A 19,271-nucleotide genomic window follows, 5' to 3' on the forward strand; every position below is an offset into this window, starting at 1 on the left:
TGATTCAATATTTTTATACATTATGGAATGATCATCATGATAAATCTAGTTACCATATGTCACCATACAAAGTTATATTATTGACTATATCCCCTATGCTGTACATTACATATCTGTCTCATCTATTTTATGACTGAAAGTTTGTACCTCTTAATCCCCTTCCCCTATTTTGCCCATCTCCCTATACCCCTTGCCTCTGGCAACGACCAGTCTGTTCTCTGTATCTGTGAGTCTGTTTCTTTTGTGTTGTTTGTTGTTTTTCAGATTTGACAAGTAAGTGAAATCATGCAGTATTTCTCTTTCTCTGTATGACATTGCCCCTAGTATAGTGCCCTCTAGGTGCATCCATCTTGTTGCAAATGGCAAATTCATTCTTTTTTATGGCTGAGTAATATTTCATTGTATATACGTGTCATGTCTTCTTTATCTATTCCTCCATCAGTGGATACTTAGGTTGCTTCCATAACTTTGCTATTGTAAATAAAGCTGCAGTGAACATTGGGGTACATATATCTTTTTGAATTAGTGTTTTTGTTTTCTTTGGTTAAATATCCAGAAACTGCTGGGTCATATGATAGTTCTATTTTTAATTTTATAAGGAACTTATATATTTTGTGGTTGTACCAATCTACGTTACCACCAACCGTGCATGAGCGTTCCCTTTTCCTCACATCTTCAACAATGCTTGTTATTATTGTCTTTTTGATAATAGCCATTCTGACAGGTATGGGGTGATATGCCATTGTGGTTTTGATTCGCATTTCTCTGATGATTAGTGATGTTGAGCATCTTTCCATGTGTCTGTTGGCCGTCCGTACACCTCCTTTGGAAAGTGTCTATTCAGGTCCTCTGCCCATTTTTTAATCAGGTGTGTTTTTTGTAATTCAATTGTATGAGTTCTTTATGTATTTTGGATATTAATCCCTTATTGGATGGGTCATTTGCAAATATCTTCTCCCATTCAGTAGGCTGCCTTTTCTTTTCTTGATGGTTTCTTTCACTGTGCAAAACTTTTTAGTTTGATGTAGTCCCATCTGTTTATTTTTACTTTTGTTGCCCTTCCCTGAGGAGACAGATCCAGAAAAATATTGCTAAGACCAGTGTCAAAGAGCTTACTGCATATGTTTTCTTCTAGAAGTTTAATGGTTTCAGATCTTATTTAAGTCTTTAATCCATTCTGAGTCTATTTTTATATGGTATAAGATAATAAGTCTAGTGTCACTATTTTGCATGTAGTTGTCCAGTTTTCCCAACGTCATTTATTGAAGGGACTATCTTTTCCCCATTGTATATTCTTGCCTTCTTTGTTGTAGATTAATTGACCATGTAGGTGTGGGTTTATTTCTGGGCTCTCTATTCTTTTCCATTGATCTAATGTGTTTTCCTTGAGTTTTTTGGTGTCCCTGGATCTGAAGACTGACATCTTTCATTAATTCTATTAAATCTCTGATAATATATATTGAAATACTTTCTCTTCTGATAGTCCCCATTATCTTCTTGTGAACTCCAGTTAGCTTTCTCCTTTAATTCTCAATCTGTGTTTCATGTCTCTTTATCTCCATCTCATTTGTCTGTGCTACCTTTCAGGTAATTTTGCCAGATATATCATCAAACTGACTACTTCTCTTCATCTATGTCTAATCTCTTATTTACCCCAAACTAATAAGGTTCTTTTTTCCCCAATTATTACTTTTTTATTTCTAGAAATTCTTTTTTTTATATTTAAGATTTTTAAGGTAAGTTTTGAATTTCTTATTCTTTGATTATACATTCAATCCTCTCTTTTATTTTTCAAACATACTAAACTTTTACATTCCATATTTGAAAATCTCAGTAACTGTGGGGGATTTTTGTTTTGCTTTGTTTTGTAGATTTGATTTTATAACTTTTTCTTCCTACTGACTTTCATTTATGATGCCTTTTTTCCCCTCATTTGATTAGTAGAAATCTATTGTGAACTCACATCCCTGGGGTAAAATTTCCTCTGGAGAGATTTTGATACTGCTTCTACTAATTATCTGAAGACACTATGGCCAAGAGCCATTTTTAAACCAAATTTTCAACTTGTGGTTTTGGGGCTCACACAAGTTTGTATTCTTAGAAGAGATATTTTCTTTCTCATGCACTATTTAGGCTCAAATGGACACATACCCCATCATTACTCTATAGTTACTCTTTAGCTCAGAAAATGAGAACATAACTTTTTGTTGGTGCTACCGTTATTTGGAGGCTTCTTGTCACAAGACCACCGTGCTTGTACCCTGACTATGTAGCTCCTTCAGATGTTTCTAAGCCATTAGAACTCAGGCTGTAGGCCACCTGGGACTGGCAGAAACCTTGAGGGCAAGTATCACCCTACAACTGGTTTGCCTTGTGGATCTCTGCTTGGTTGTCATTTCTGACCTCTGACAAATTTCCTTATTTTGACACAGGTACAGTTGTGCATCTTTTGCTTTTGCTTTTCATATCCTGTCAGGTATTTTTAAATGCACTCTATTGTAAGGGCTTTCTTTCAATATCTTATTCATCATAATGCAAAAATGGAGAACTCCTGTCTGATTCTTTTAGATGTCCCCTTCCTTAAATAATAGCCATTTCATTTACAGTGGCTTCTCAAGTAAGACCACAGCATTTATACAAGTTTTATAAAAACTAAAGTTTTTTTCTTTAACATTTATCATTTTCAATTAAAATCCTGCCCTAATACTTGAAGATGTTTAATAATTATTAGAACTGACTCATGCTTATACCTTCACAGCTGCTGTTTTGGGCCCTAAAAGATTTCTTCAAAGCATATCACATGATCATCTTATGAGCAGGCCAGCAGAAATTTCTAAGTTAATTACAGTTTGGCAGAGTATATCCAAAACCTCTTATCTGAACAGTGAACCCAATAATTTAATCAGTCTGTCTGCTGATTAATCACGTTCTAATCCATCTGATATCAGCACTGAAAAAGCTCTTCATCTGTTTCTTGTAAGACTTATCTCTGTGAATGCACAGCTGCTGTGAGCTATTGGTATTAATAACTTGAATAAGAGACAGAACACAATGGATTCTCAAAGCCTGCAGAAAGAAGCTTGAACTCTTTAAAACAGTCATTCAAGACTCTCTAATTTGACCTAACTCTATGCAATCTTCCCATCCTAATTTCCTGTTGAGTTCCCATCTTCAGCCCATGCACAGTTGCCTGAACTTTCACAACTTCTACTTTGTCTCTAAAGTTGGTGAATTGATGAATGAATAAATATTTATTTATCAAATACCACACGTCAGCCATGTGCTCTATTATGTCATGTAATATCCTACAACCTCTCTGTGATATAGTGAAGCCATTTTGATAGATGAAAAAGTCAAAGAGCAAATCAAATGACTTTTTAGTGTCCTGTTTGCAAAGTTATAAACTCCTTGAAAAGGGGCAAGAGGAAAGACAAAAAGCTACAAATCTGTGACCCAGAATTTTACCAGTCAGACATGAATAAAATTCAAAAATTAAATCTCCATATTTGTGCCGTGTGAGAAACCAAATCTTCTAGATGTCTAACACTATCCGGGAGGAGGAAGACATTTGGCCCCAGGTGTGTGCTAATAGCATGTGAGTAAAATTCCTTCCTTGACATAGACATTCAGTATATTTAGTTTCTGTTCATCATTTCCTTTTTAAGCCTAATCAGGTTCTAAACTGTTTCCCTAATTATTCTACTGCACACTGTGCTGTTGTTTGTTTTTCCTCTTGCTCCCTCCACTGTCTTCCCTTCCTTACATAGGGCAGCCATCGGTCAGTTCTGTCCAGCCCAAGATTGAGATTAAGTGCACCCCAGGCCATTTGTGTTGACAGTCGTCAGCACACCAGCACACTGGAAATACAGAATTCCCAATGTGTTCTAAAACATGAGAAGGTTTCAAAGGGTTCTTAGGACTTTGATCTTGAAAAGTTTGGGACCACAGGAATAAGAAATGGATTATCAAGGTTGATTCAAGACTATGGAAAGTTTAATTTCACTAAATGATAATTTTGTCTTTTTGCAGCCATTTTCCAAGTTAATGACACTTTATGAATGCCCATATCATAATTTCTTCTTTCTAAGGTGGACCTGCATAGACTAGTCCTGGGTAGAAGACTTGTTTAATAAGACTACTTGTTCAGCTCTCAGTTACTACATCTTTGTTTACATGAGCATCTGTGTGAATCCTGAGTAATTCTACCCTGCTAGATACAGTTAATTAGACAAACGGTGACTATCAAACCCAAGTTAAGCATGTCAGAGTCTCTGCCACAGGGGTTGGTGGGCCTGAGAGATTACAAGTTTTGGGGAGAGACTATACATCTTGTAACTTGGGACCTGTCACAGGCCTGTGTTCTATCATAAGAACTGAGACAGAGGAAGCCCTCTGTAGAAAGAGAAAAGAATGAAGAGATATGCAAATAGAAGCAGAGAAAAGAGACAGAGAAACATTCCTAACATTCTTGCATTATGTAATACATTTCTATATGCCACATCCCACTTTTTAAATTTAAGTTGTTCAAGTTGATTTATTTTTCTTGCAACTAAAATTACTACTAATTATTATCATATACATCAAATGTTAAATCACTAATAATTTTATTACTCATATCACATAAATACATCTAGATTCTAGTCTCATCTCTAATGCTTGCTAGAGCTGTGCAACAGTGGACAAGTCACTTTAATTTCTCTAAGACATGGTTGTAGCATTAACTGCATGATGACAGAGTTGTGAAGATCAAATAGATGATCTATGTGGAAGATCTGTGCTATACAAATCTAAATTATTATTGTTTCTGCATTTTCAACACCACTGTTTCTCTGATAAATTATTTTGTATTTGTAGGATAACATTGTTAATCTTATTTACTGTGTTTTCCATGTGGATAGACAGATTTAAAGTTCCTGATGACAAATGGGTAAATTTTGTCTCTAATTTAGGTTGGGTTTTTTTTTTTTTTTTTTTTTTTTTTTTTTTTTTGCGGTACGCGGGCCTCTCACTGTTGTGGTCTCTCCCATTGCGGAGCACAGGCTCCGGACACGCAGGCTCAGCAGCCATGGCTCACGGGCCCAGCCGCTCTGCAGCATGTGGGATCCTCCCGGACCGGGGCATGAACCCGTGTCCCCTGCATCGGCAGGCGGACTCTCAACCACTGCGCCACCAGGGAAGCCCTAATTTATGTTTTTGAGTTCTATCATTGTATAAGATACTAAGATGGAAAATTGATGTATTAAGAACAGATTCTCATCCTACCCATGTCACCTTTCCAAAACAACCAAGTGGAAATTATTCTGACCCTTATAAAGTTTATTTTATGGAGTAATCAAATATTAATATACTTAGTTCATGAAGAAAACAAAATGTTAGAGGGTTCTTTCATAACAGTGGAGTTGCACTAGAAACTGGGCCACTGTTGAATTTTATTTTACTTTTTGCTATTACCAGGGTAACAGTATGCCAGATTTATAATGATGGAATCATATTATGTAACAAGATATTTGTTGTTAGATTTATCTGTAAAGTGAGTCTACTCTTTTATGGAATAATGAATACTTAAATCCCACTTATATGGAAGATGATATATTTTAGAGGACGATCTTTCCTGCAGTGCATTACATTTTTGAAATTCTAGTTATTAAAACCAAATAATTAAAAGAGTTTTTGGATAAAAAACAACCAGTTCACAGCAGAATCTTGGAAATTAAAAAGGAACAAGTATCCCTAAGATTTACAGGTTTTCAGGTAAACCAACAAACCTTTGGCGATAGCTTATAACAGTATTCACTATGCTAGCACAAAGCTCATTAAACAGATTTCTCATTCTACCATGTGTTTCTACAGTTCAGGAATAAAGCTTCTTTGAAATTGCATATCACTAATACTTTTAGAAAGCCTTTGTTGCTCCTCATCTCCAGTTTCTCTCCCAGCATCTACCTACTCCAAAAAGTAACAAAAGTAATTTTTTTAAATTATTCTCTTACTTATTTTTAATTTCATCACAGAAATATGTTTTAGGTATCATATTCTATATTTTTTTACATCTTGCTCTTTGCACTCAACAACATTTTTAAAATTCATCTGTTGTAGTATAGTAGCTGTGGTTCACTGTGCAAATTTTATTTTTCATTTTCAGCTACCATTTTTAGACCCCAATTCTTTTCCTAGTTTCTTACCAAGTTGTCTCTGCAAAGTTTCCTTTTCCTATTCATTGAGCCCATTGTGACTATCTTACTCCAGCAGTAACCATGGGAACAGCATGGTTTTTTTTTTTTTTAGGATAAGAGAGGTCAAGTAAATGAACTTAAACAAACAAATATAATCAGCCTATTTACCATTTCAATCTCTTTACTAGTGCTGAAAAATCACTATCATCACTTCAAATGTTAAGAGGTCACTAGCACTCCATTTTATAATGGTAATTACAAAATCACATGAAACAGTGATATCACCTAATGATTTCTTATAAATAAACATCAGTTTTTTAAAAAGTCTGAATATTGCTAATGTACTGAACACTAGAACTATGGTAATTCATCTTCTTTGTTATAGAGAATAAACTCTTATCTGTTCTAACTATTCTTGAATATGTTTATTTTGTTATATTAACTCCCTTAAGCAATGCTAATATGTTAAAGCAAAATATAATCTTGTAAAATCATACTCAGATTGTAGTATTCTCAGATCAAATGCTTTAGTAAGTTATTGCCCAATTATTGAAGCTCCAACTTTAATCAGATAACCAAGGATAATTTGTGATATCCAAGTTTTCATTCATCTTTCACTTAATTTAAAAAGTCTAAGTCTCAAGTCAGTGGAGAAGGTTTTTGACAAAGTAGTGGTAAATATGACTGAATTTGGGAAACAAAACCTAGAATAAAATTTATATTATTGATTTATCACTGGATGACCATATTGGAATTTTGGCACTTTAGTTGAATTTGGAATATGCTGAATTTTTTAATTGCTGTGATGGTAACAATTGACTCATGGATAGTTGTCAAGTTATACACAATAGGTGGCTGTAATCTGGGCCGTTATTAAGGATCTTTTTCTTTGCTTGAGTTAAGGAGAGAGAAAACTGACCTGTATAGAGAGGCACTACCTGTCATAAATCAACATAAATGAGTAAACAGTCCCTGTCATACAGTAGATAAAATTTCCCTTTGATTTGCCTTGTACTTCCTATTGGATCTTGGTTAAACAAATCATTGATAATCCTCCCACAGTATATTTACAGTTTAACATTGGATTATACAAGAGGAAAATAAAACAATCCCAACATTAACAATAAATTCAACTCACAGTACACAAAATCTCTAGTGGAAGAATTTGAGGTTTTAAGGTATCACTGAGGGAGGACATTTGAAGAAAGAAGCATTGACTTTACTGTCCTCCAAATAAATGTTTTCATCTTATTGACCCTTTTGGCTATTGTGAGTTCTTGGCCGAATTGTTATTAGGAGGAATACTGTAAAATAGCATATGGCTTAAAATTCCTGGACTATTGAGATTTTCCTTATTCAGTATAGCTGTGATTCTTCCACTCATGTCTTTTTTATTTTATGATATTAAAAAAATATCTACACATTCTATGAAGATATGGGCACAGTCTAGGGCACAGATATAAGAAGCAACTATAGTTGGTTAAGGTCCTGATAGGAAGAAATCATCTTATCAGGACTTTGACCTAAGAAATCTCTTAACCCAAGAAGTCCCCTAGGTGGCCATGGACCAGGTTAGGAATTCTTGTCCACTTGAACTGGAAAAGCATAAGAGTTGGTTTATATTTGAATGGGGCCATTATATTTGGATCCTGGAGGCCAGATAAATCCAGCAACTTAGGGTCAACAGTCAGAAAGGTCTTAGAAGCTACAGGGTGATCAAGTTCAAATGTGCTTTCTGTCATCAAAGATCTGCAGTAGGCTAGGATGGGGAGAAGTGGAGTAATGGGCAATCTACATCACTGCATGCTGGTATCGGGATCTAGCCATAGTGTGGGGTGGGGGACTATATTCAAAGAAGGGGTCCCTGAGGGATCAGGGGAAGCAAGTAAATGGTATAGTAGGAAAGGATTTAAGCAAAGAACGAGTTCCTAAGATTTGACTATAAGCCCAAACTCATTTGTTTGTTCAGCAACAGAATGAGGCCAGCAACAAATACCTTATAGTTCCTGCCTCAGGACAAGACCTATTCTAGTGACTAGGGTTCTAGTTTAGGTTCCTTCATAAAACATTATTTGAAACAACAAGAACCTACTGTATAGCACAGGGAAGTATATTCAGTATCTTGCAATAACCTATAATGGAAAAGAATCTGGAAAAGTATATATACATATATATATATATGTGTGAATATATATACATATATATGTATATGTGTATATATATGTATATATATGTATATGTATATATATGTATATATCCGAATCACTTAGCTCTACACCCAAAACTAACACAACATTGTAAATCAACTGTACTTCAATTGAAAAAAAAAAAAAAGAAAGAAAGAAAGAAAGAAAAATACATTATATAAGCACTTACTAAAGGCCAGGCTAGAAGCTGGACATGTAATAGTAAACAAGATATAGTTCCTTCTCTTCAAAAGTTTACACTCTACTTGAAAAGTACTGACAAGAATATAGACAATCACAATACAGAATGTAAAGAGTTCCAAATGGGGAATGGTACTCTTGGTACCATTGTTATTGTTATGATGGTGTGAGTCAGAGCAGCTTAAGACTTGGTGCTGGAGAGATCAGAAAAGATTCCTAAATAGACTGAAGTCTAAGCTAAGACCTGAAGAATGGGCAGGAGCAGGGAGTCTAATACATGAGTCAGTTTTGTTGAATAAGCAGAAAGTGCCACTTCCAATGTAGTGGTTCAGAATTAGCATCCCCAAAATGTGTCACTTTGGCATGAAGGTTACTTTGAGATAAAGGCAGTCAAGATCCTGCAGGTTCAATAGAAACTACTACCCCTCCTTTAAGTACCTAGAAGAATTTAAATTTGAGATTTTTCCCAGAAAAGGGTTATTTACCTAAGTGTCTCCATCTATTGAACAGGGCAAACATCTGGTTACCAAACATCCACTCTTCTTCTTATTGTCCTATAATGACCCTTCTGTTCTTGGACGCCCCAGATCCCTACCTCTTTCCTTAGCTCAGGATGGCATTTATGCTTCATTTAACCTTTCTGTCTCTGAACCTCTCATGTATGTGGGGACTCTGACCCTCTCATGTATGTAGGATTCCTGTACATATGAAGTTAAATTCCATTTCTCCTGTTTATCTCATGTCAATTTAGTTCTTAGACCAGCCTGAAAAACCTAGAAGGGTAGAGGAAAGTTTTCTTCCTCCTCAACACAGGTCAGTAAATTACAAAATGGTCATTTAAAACAGGTGCCCTTTCATTTGTGGAACTACCCATTGCCAAGGCACATGACTTGGTAAACTGAGTATGGACTCTCTTCACCTCCTTGGTCCAATTCTCCTGTGCAGAGCACAGACTGTGACCTAGACTGGATTTATCTAGGTAAAGAAAACTTAGAGTAGAGGGGATGGCAGAGGAAAGGAGGAACTCAAGGCTTAAATGTATGGCTCTTGAAAACTGAAACCTAAGAGAAAATCAGCCTAATTTGAATGACACATTTCTAGAATTGTTTTCTCACCAAGACAGCATGAGAGTACCTACCTGGGTGAGCTGCACAGAAGCCACCTGCAGGTACACAGAGCACACATTTAAGCATTTGCCAAGATAGAAATTGGACCCACTAGGCTTGAGCTTCCTGGAGTGACTCCACTTGTCATTTTACCCATTAAGATCGTGTAACATGGTTTCACAATAGCAAATCAAAGTAAGGCTGATGGTATTCCTACAATTACAATAAAAGTAGAATGGCTTAATTAGTAAAACATTAACTGGCAGGATTCCTATAAGTAAAAATGTACATATTTAAGGTGGCTTATTGTAATATTTATAACATTTATTTTATAATATACTAATTCGTATGTAAAAGTGAATGTAAATTGCCAGAAATTAACATGCAATGTGAAGAAAAGTCCTTTTATCCTCTGCAACTGTAGCATTTGGCAGATTCAGGAATAAATAATCTTTTGTGGCAAGGGTATGCCTTATCAAACATATGCAGATCAGCACTAATTAATGCTAATTAAGGTTTCCTGTCTATCTAGTTGGAAAAACGTCCAAATGTTATGAAATCCAGTTAGTATGCCTATTACGCTAATTGTTTTATATGGGGTGGTTCTTAATTAAAATATGTAAATTGACCTTAATTGCTATATACTAATGGGGGTTCATGTTATCTCACTAAAAGTGACAAGATGGTGAGGAAGGGTACTTAAAGGAATAATTCTGATAGCTCCTTAACTAAATGACCTTTACTCAAAATTAATTTTAATTGGAAGCTGGCTAAAGAAACATTTTTCTGTCTTTGTTTCTTTTTAGTTTTTAGCAATGTAAGAATGTTACTCTTCTTTGTTAATACAGCTTTAGAAGCAGTATGGATTGTTAATTACACTTAACAAGCAAGTTAATTTGACTGTTTACTGTTTATAGTTATCAGGAAGTTATTGATATCCTCATTTCAGTCTTGGGAAAAATTAGTTCTCATTGAATGTGAATTTATGGTTAGAATCATATAGGTAAGTCAACCTAGTTAGTTTGTTAGAATGTGTGTTAAAGTTTGATGAGCCAATAATGCTAATATGTACTCCTTAGCTGATTTATATTGAAATTACTTTTTAGAAAAAAAAATTTTTTTCCTTACAAACATTAACTCTTATTTGAGTTAAAATCTCATTGGAGATGCTTAGATTAAATAGACTGAAATGATTTTCTTACATTTTACTTATCGCATTTTTATTTATTATTTAATTGCAGACAAATTAAAGTGTGTATGCCCAAAACCAGTGTAAATGAATTTACATATTTTTCCACTATGCTAACCTTACAATTATAAGAAGTAATTTAAATAAAGATAACAAATATTTTATTTTACTTTTTCATTTGAAAGTATTTTATGTTCAACTGTAATTTAAAATATACTAAAAATGTGAGGCAGGACTTAGTAGAATACTGTCATATGGAAATGAACATAGAATGAAGATAGTTTTTCCTTTGTAGAAAGGAGACCCAATATCTTTATTCTTTCAACAGGACATAGTGACAAATGTTTCACCAAGAATCATCCGGGGGACCACTTCCGGCCCCATGTATGGCCCTGGACAAAGCTCCTTCCTGAATATTGAGCTCATCAGTGAAAAAACAGCTGCATATTGGTGTCAAAGTGTCACTGAACTAAAAGCTGACTTTCCAGACAATGTAAGTGTGATTTAGCGTCTAAAACAAAAGAATTGGCATAAGTTGGTGAATGTTTATTTAAACATCCAATTCATAGGCTTATAAATATTAATGTGTATAATATATTTTATTAAAGAATCTGCCAGTTGCTTTGTTGATGCATAGAAAGATAAAAAAGAAAGAAGTGCTCAAGAACTCATAAAAATCTGCACAATGTGAGGCTTTATTATAAATGGGTACCATGTAGATGGAAGAAGTATCTACATAAGCAGGAGGAAGAGAAATGAAATACTCATTTTATTGAGTTGGTTTTCAGTGTATGTGGCTAGTATTTATGAAGGTGATGACCTTAGGAAGAAATTGCAGACTGTAAATCATTTTAAATATAAAGCTGAGGCAGAAGCAGAATTTCTTGTATAGTTTAGATTTTTTCAGTGGGAAATAATTCACCAAATAATTTTAACACCTTTATTCTGAATGAGTCAACTATCTTTTATAAAATGTTTTTTTTTCTTCTAAAGTACCATACACAAATATTACAGTAATATCAGGCTTATGTATGATATTTCATTTTTAGTGGATTTTTATATATTGTCTATAGTTTTTTAGTCCACAGATAGTATTTTCTCTTCAATAATTGGTTAGTGTTGTCTTTAATGTCACTCATTCATCCTCCTCCTCCTCCCCCTAGCCCCCTTCACCGTACACACACGTGCACACACACACATTTCTCTCTCTCTCAATGAGCTGGTGGTGAATTGAGGTTGAAGTTTGGGGTGATGCATGTTTGCATTGTAGAAAAGATTTCAAAGACAAATGAGAACACTTCAAGTATTCTAATAATAAATATTTTAAAATCTAATGAAATTTGTGGATGTTTGCCCACAAACTGATAAATCAGGAAATTTTACGAAGAAACTTTAGCTATCACACTATCACCTAGCTCATCAAGTTTCTTCTTCTGTTTTAGGAGGCTCTAATTGTTTCAAAATTCTCTCTTATCTTGAAACAAAATATAATCACAGAAGATACAATTTATCTTCCTCAATTCAGCCCTTCAGATGTAAAGGGAACTATAAAGGCCATCTGAAATCTATAGCTTCTGCTCAGGAATTTTTCACTTCCTGAGCTTGATGTTGCAATTATCTCTTTGCACATTATGTAATCAACTCTAGTAACAATTTTGTTGGACTATTTGTGTTTTAAAGAATCCACATGTTTTGGGAAGCTTTTCTCAGAATGACAAGGACAAAAAATGGTCAACCATAGAAATAATTATTAATATATTTTTAAACAGTCTACAGTGTTAAGTAATACTATGCTAGGTACTGAACATGCAATAAAATAATAATAAATGATAATAAGTGTGAGCACTTACATAGTATTCACTCTGTGCTAGGTATGGTTATAAATGCTTTATGTATTTTAACACTTATTTAATTCTTCAACAACTTTATAAGATAGGTAGTATTATTATCCCCATTTCACAGATGAGGAACTGAGGCACACAGAGTTAAGTAGCATGCCCAAGATTCACAGCTATTATATGGTGAAGCCAGAATTTGAAATTGAAATTTGATTTTAGCATCCATGCTCCTGTCTAGTAATAGTGTTCACTAGTGCACCTGCTTATATTGCAATATCATTTCAGGCCCTTAAAGGCTCAGTGTTACTTACGTTAATGCAAAATAAGAACAGTATGAAATATTCTTTCAATAGTATTTAGATGAGCCAATGTATCTGAAAAAAAATCCCTTTTTCTGGAAAATAACACCTACCAATAACTTGTCTTAAGCTCACCTGATACTTTCTATGCTCTCTTGAGGAGGAATAAGATGTTATAATAATGGCCTCCAAGAAATGACATTAAGTAGACAAGAAAGTTGAGACAAAACCCTTGCTTTGTGATCCTACAGTCAAGCAGAAAGACTTGAACACACTTAAATGTTCTTTTCAATTTCCCTGGAAATAATTTTCTTCTCCTATAACACTTTTTCCTTCTGAGAAAACAATGCAGCTTTTCTTGTTTCTAATTCTTTCACCGTTTAGATTATATTCATTATTCTTTTTCTGTATTCTTAGAATTAATTTCTAACATTTTTATTCCCCATATCAAAGATAACATTTTAAATACAATTAAAATGGCATTCCCATTTGAACCCATAGAAATATTATGTGTGCACCTAGATATTGCCATGCTGAGAGTAGAATATCCCCCACTGTTTTGGAATTACTCTGATGCCAAACCCAATGAGCTGAATGAAAGAAGATGACCCTTCATTTTCCACGTTTAATTATCACTCTCACTGGAGTTTTCCCACATCATTCTCGAGTGCATGGCTGCCACCTTTAATGACAGGGATCAGATAATTCAACCTATTATGGCAGCTTCTAAGCAAGGGCTAACTTTTCTGAAAAAGGAATTGTGCAGGGGGGCATATAGTTCAGCTAACATCAGCAGCCAGTATCTTTCTTTCCAGAGAAAGTAGGCACCAGTTGACCATGAACTAGAGGAGACAGCTGGAAGAACATGTTGAATATAAAGACATTAAGACCCCCTGAAATATATTGTTAAGAGCTTGTTTCTTAACTGTCACAGAATTATACCAAAGCCTACACTTATACCAGATTTCTGCTTGGCTTTCAAGGTTTCCTTTTATTTACCTGTGAATTAAACTTGGCACACTGATCATTGTAGTGACAATTTATTACTAAGAGTGTTTTTCTTTTCTTTCCTAAGCTGAGATTTTATAATGCTTATTATGAAATGTATTGTGTAATTAGGGCTTACAGAAATCAATTTTAAGTGAATCCTTTAATTCTCACTGCAAAAACCTTAGACATCATATACTTTAGGCTTGCAAAAAATGTTTACCAAGAAATACATGCTGCATTGTGTCTGAATGCACTGAATTAGCAAGCAAAGACTGGCATTTTCTATCATTTGTGGCAGCTAAAGTGAGAGTTAGGCAAAAGATAGGGATTCATCAGTGAATCAGCTGGTGAAGTTAGAAAAGGGAATGATGGCTTTGTTAGAGAAATTAATAAGGGAAGAACAACTGGTATGTAAATATACTTCTTTTATAAGACACCTCATTTCTACTGAAACCCATTCTCAGTTTATTACTGAGAGATCGGCATTGCACATGTTATGTTCAAAATGACTCCAAAGAAGTTGCTCTCCGTCAGCATTCTGAAGATGCTTTCCTGACCAGTAGCCTCTAAATACAGAGTTCTTAACCTTGTGCATGTGCCATGGCCTCCATAAACACCCTGGTGAAGCCTAAAAGCCTCTTTTAGAATACTGTTTTTCAATGCATAAAACAATATTCATAAGGTAATAAAGGATTCACATTATATTAAAATAAAATTCTTGAAATATTTTTAAAAATATGATGTAGTAAAATATGTTACTCTTTAATAAGGCACTAAAAATACAATCTAATGGCAGATCTAATACCTACTGCTGTCTTGATATAATGGTGACTCCAACTGATACCCTGAGATAGCTGCAGCAACTCTACATCTCTATGTGATTTTCTCTGGTTTCTGTTGGTGCAAAGCACACTGGTTTGTTGCTCCATGATGGAGGAAGTGCTAAATTTCAGTGAGAGACTAGTGAAAATAAAGACCTAATTTTTTTTTTCCATCCAGGTTCATGAATTTTCTGTTTTCTATCAAGGGTTCTAAGGACCTCAGATTAAGAACCTGTGTCCAGCATTTCTCAATTCTGGTTGCATATTAGAATCTCCTAGAGAGCTTCAAAAATGATATTTATGGTTAGGCCCTATACTAGTTGAATCATTTTAGAATTCTGGCATGGATACAGTGAATATAGATCTGTGTGTGTGTATGTAAGTATGTGTATAGATATGTATATGTGTATGTGTGTGTGTTTATATTTTTTATAAAGTTCCTCAGTTGATTCTACTACATATACCATCAATGTCACTCATAAACTTTGACATATATCATTAAATATTTATAAAACTCCTATACCAGAACTATTTACTGGGAGCTGTTTATATGTGCTAAGGGTTTTATGTATCTGTGAGACAGAGATTTTCCCCATTTTACAGCTGAGGGAAGTGACATTTAGAGACACTGCATTAACTGTCCAGATGACACAGTTAGTAAGTAAATGCTTTGGGACTGGAAATCTTTCCATTACACCATGAAGAGGTGTTCTATTTGACAATAAAGAACCTGAGAAATTAACAACATACATGTTACAATCCTCCCTTGTCAACCCACTCAGATGGGCCAATTAGATTGAGCTTTCTCAACTGCAGACTGTCAAAAGAAAAAAAAAAACAAAACTTTTCATTTGACAAAGAAAGTTCTGTCATCAGTCAATCATTATCTTGTCATTAGTTCCAGTGAAGAACACTTTATAGCTCAGCTCTTTTTGCTTTGCAGGGATGTAGGTGTCTATAGAAAACAATGCCAGTGACTCAATGTGGACCTTGGCTTGAATTGTCACCTGGCCTCATTTTAAGTTCTGTATTTGAAAATAGGGAAGTCGAGGGACTGATTCAGATCTAGGTATCCTCCAAGCAGGAGGATGTTCCCTACTTATTCAATGGACATTTGTCACCCCATTACTCCTGCACAGTCTTCTTACAGGTGCCACAAAGTCCAACTCAGCAGAAGTGGTCTTCCTTTTCTTTGAAGTATGTATAATTAAGTCCAGCTAATTAGAAATAGGGGATTGTGTAACCCATTCAGTCTGTTCAGATAAATTTGTAACAAATGGAACTACAATATATTGTCAGGAAGCAATGATCAGTGTAAGTTCATTACTTTTGCTTTCTGATCACAGAGTTTACAAAGCACAAATAGCACCTTAGCTCTTCTCTCCTCGTATCTCAAAAAGGGTATTCACCAACAGAAACATAAGAGTCTCTGCAACTGGAAGCATTCCTTCTTTGCTCCATCTGGAATTATTTGAGCTTATAATGTCCCTGTTTCTGTAAATGTCTACATATTCCCATGATAATTTATTTTAAATAAATTAGAAAACTGCTGGATCAGGTATTGAAGGGAAGCCTAGTATATCCTCCAGGAAGCTCTTCTCTTTTTTACACCACAGCTTAAGTAATGATTTTGTGATATTGTTTGTTTATTCCAGAGGACATAGATATTTCCCAACCTCGCTTTTTTGCTAAAATCCAGGACAATTATCTAGTGGCATTACTTTATTATTTTTTTAAAAAAAGATCTGTCTAATATACAAAAATCAAAACAAATCCAAAATGATTCACAATTAGCCATAGGCCAAGCACTAATTTGGTTATGCCCAACAAACCTTAAAGACCAGACCTGAAAGGATAAAAATATGTCCAAGTAATTTAACTGCAACTCAGAAAAAAGCTCAAGAATATTTATAGGAATACAAAATATCTAGTACCAAACAAGATAAAGTTCAATGTCTGGCATCCAATTAAAAATTACCTAGTATGTAAAGAAATAGGAAAATAGCCCAAAATAATAAAAAAATTGATCAGTTAAAACTGACATGATGTTAAAATTAACAGGCAAGTACATTAAAACTATTATTCCATACATTCAAAAGGCTAAGTTAAGCCATGGAAGATAGATAAAAGACCTAAATCAAAATTCCAAGCATGAAAACTACAACGAAAGGGATGGAAAACACACCGGAAGTTATTATCAGCATATTAGCACTGAAGAAGAAATAATTAGTAAATTTGAAGATACAGCAATAAAAACTATCCAAAGTGAAACACACACACACACGAACACACGCACATACACACACACAGAGGTTGAGAGATAGAGAGAGAGAGAAGAAAGTAATCATACCATTCGTGAGCTGGGGAAAACTTCAAGTGGCCTAATATGTACTGGAATTCCTGAAATTTGAAGAAATAACAGACCAAAATTTCCCAATTTTTCTTAAAACTATAAGCCTCCCGCTATGCAAACAAAACAAAAACAAACAAATAAAAATAATAAACAAGAAACTTGATGAACTCCAAGCACAAGAAACATGAATAAAATTACACCAAGGTAATACATCATAATCAAATTAATTAAACGAGTGATAAAGAGGAAAACTTCAAAGCAGTCAGGGACAGAAAGCATGTTCCATACAGAGGAACCTAACATAAGGGTTACTGCTCTGATTTGTCATCAGAAACAGTGCAAGTTAGAGGTCATCTTTAAAGTGCTGAAAGATTTAAAAAACAAGCAAACAAAAACTGTTAACCTAGATTTCAAAATTCAGTAACATATCTTTCAGAATACAGTGAAATAAGTACTTTTTCAATCATAAAAAGATGGAAAGAATTCATCACCAGGAATCTGCACTACAGGCAATGTTAAAAGAAAATGTTTATGTTGAAGGAAAATGATGCCAGGTTGAAATATGGGTCTACACAAAGGAGTAAAGAGCACCAAGATTTGTAACTACATGGGTAAATATTTTTTTAATTATTTATTCACTTTAGAAGGGAATTGGTTGTTTAAACAAAAACATATTATAAGATAGTGTGGGGAGTTTATAGCATACATGAAGGTAAAATATATGACAACAATAGTGCAAAAGTTGTGAGGAAGAAATGGAAGTATAGGGGCTTCCCTGGTGGCGCAGTGGTTGAGAGTCCGCCTGATGATGCAGGGGACACAGGTTCGTGCCCCGATCTGGGAAGATCCCACATGCTGCGGAGCAGCTAGGCCTGCGAGCCATGGCCGCTGAGCCTGCACGTCTGGAGCCTGTGCTCCGCAACGGGAGAGGCCACAACAGTGAGAAGCCCACGTACCGCAAAAAAAAAAAAAAAAAAAAAAAAAGGAAGTATACTACTGTAAGCTTCTAAAACCTTATGTAAAGTTTTATATCCCTTGAAGGTAGACTGTGATAACATAAAGATATATACTCTAAGATCTATACAACCACTAAAATAATGTGACTTAGTTACAGATAAAACATGAAAAATAAAGGTGTAAGATAGAATTAAGCAAAGTGCTCACACCAAAAGAAAGTGAAATTAAACCTAACCATATCAGTAGTCAAATTCAATGTAATTGGTCTAAACATCTCAATTAAAAGGCAGAGATTTTCATATTTGGTTAAAAAAAAACAAGATTCAACTGTATGCTGCCTACAAGAAAAAACAATTTAAAATATGAAGACACAAATAGGAGAATATTGAAACAATGGAAGGAGATATACAATGGTAATTCTATTCAAATACAATCTCATAATACTGATAGCAAAGTAGTTATAAAAGCAAAGAATATTATCAGGGGCAAAAAAAGATCAACTTATAATGATGAAAAAAATTCATCCAGAGTTGATAACAATCCTAAATGTTTTATGACTTAATAACAGAACTCAAGAAACCTGAATAAAAAACTAATAGAGCTGCAAGGAGCAATGGGAAAACTCAAAATTATAATTGGAAATTTCCATACCTGCTGTCAGTAATTAATAAAACAATAGAATGAGGCTGTTGAGGATTTGAAAAATTCTATCAACTTATCTAATTGACATTTATTGGACACGCCATCCAAAAGCAACAGAATACACAGTCATTTCAAGTACATACATAATATTTACTACAATAAGCCATATTCTGAGCCATACAAGAAGTCTCAACAATTAAAAAAAAAATTAAATCATCCAAGGTATATACTCTGCCCACAACAGAAGTAAATTTGTAATCAAAAACAGGAATGTATTTGGAAAATCCCCAAATATTTAGAAAATAAATAATATACTTCAATAACCCTCAGTTAAAAGAGGAAATCACAAGCAAAATTAAAAATTATTTTGAACGGAATGAAAATTAAAATACAAAATATCAAAATTTGTGGTATACGATGCAAGCATTACTCGAGGGAAAATCTATAGCATCAAATACATGTATCAGAAATGAAGAAAGATCTCAAATTAATGACTACAACTTCCACCTTTAAAAA

General features: G+C 34.4%; 1 protein-coding gene across 3 annotated transcripts in view; it reads left to right on the forward strand.

The window, feature by feature from the left end:
- The window catches only part of DPYD (dihydropyrimidine dehydrogenase), an 811,527-nt gene that overhangs the window by 462,237 nt on the left and 330,019 nt on the right, over positions 1-19,271 (forward strand). For all 3 annotated transcript variants that reach the window (XM_081225179.1, XM_081225181.1, XM_081225180.1), the window contains one exon: positions 11,184-11,348. In XM_081225179.1, the coding sequence (XP_081081305.1) occupies positions 11,184-11,348 (165 nt within the window). The remainder of the gene's footprint in view (positions 1-11,183; positions 11,349-19,271) is intronic.

The sequence above is a fragment of the Mesoplodon bidens genome (genome assembly GCF_964165515.1).
Source record: "Mesoplodon bidens genome assembly, chromosome: 2".
In the NCBI taxonomy this organism is placed as follows: domain Eukaryota; kingdom Metazoa; phylum Chordata; class Mammalia; order Artiodactyla; family Ziphiidae; genus Mesoplodon; species Mesoplodon bidens.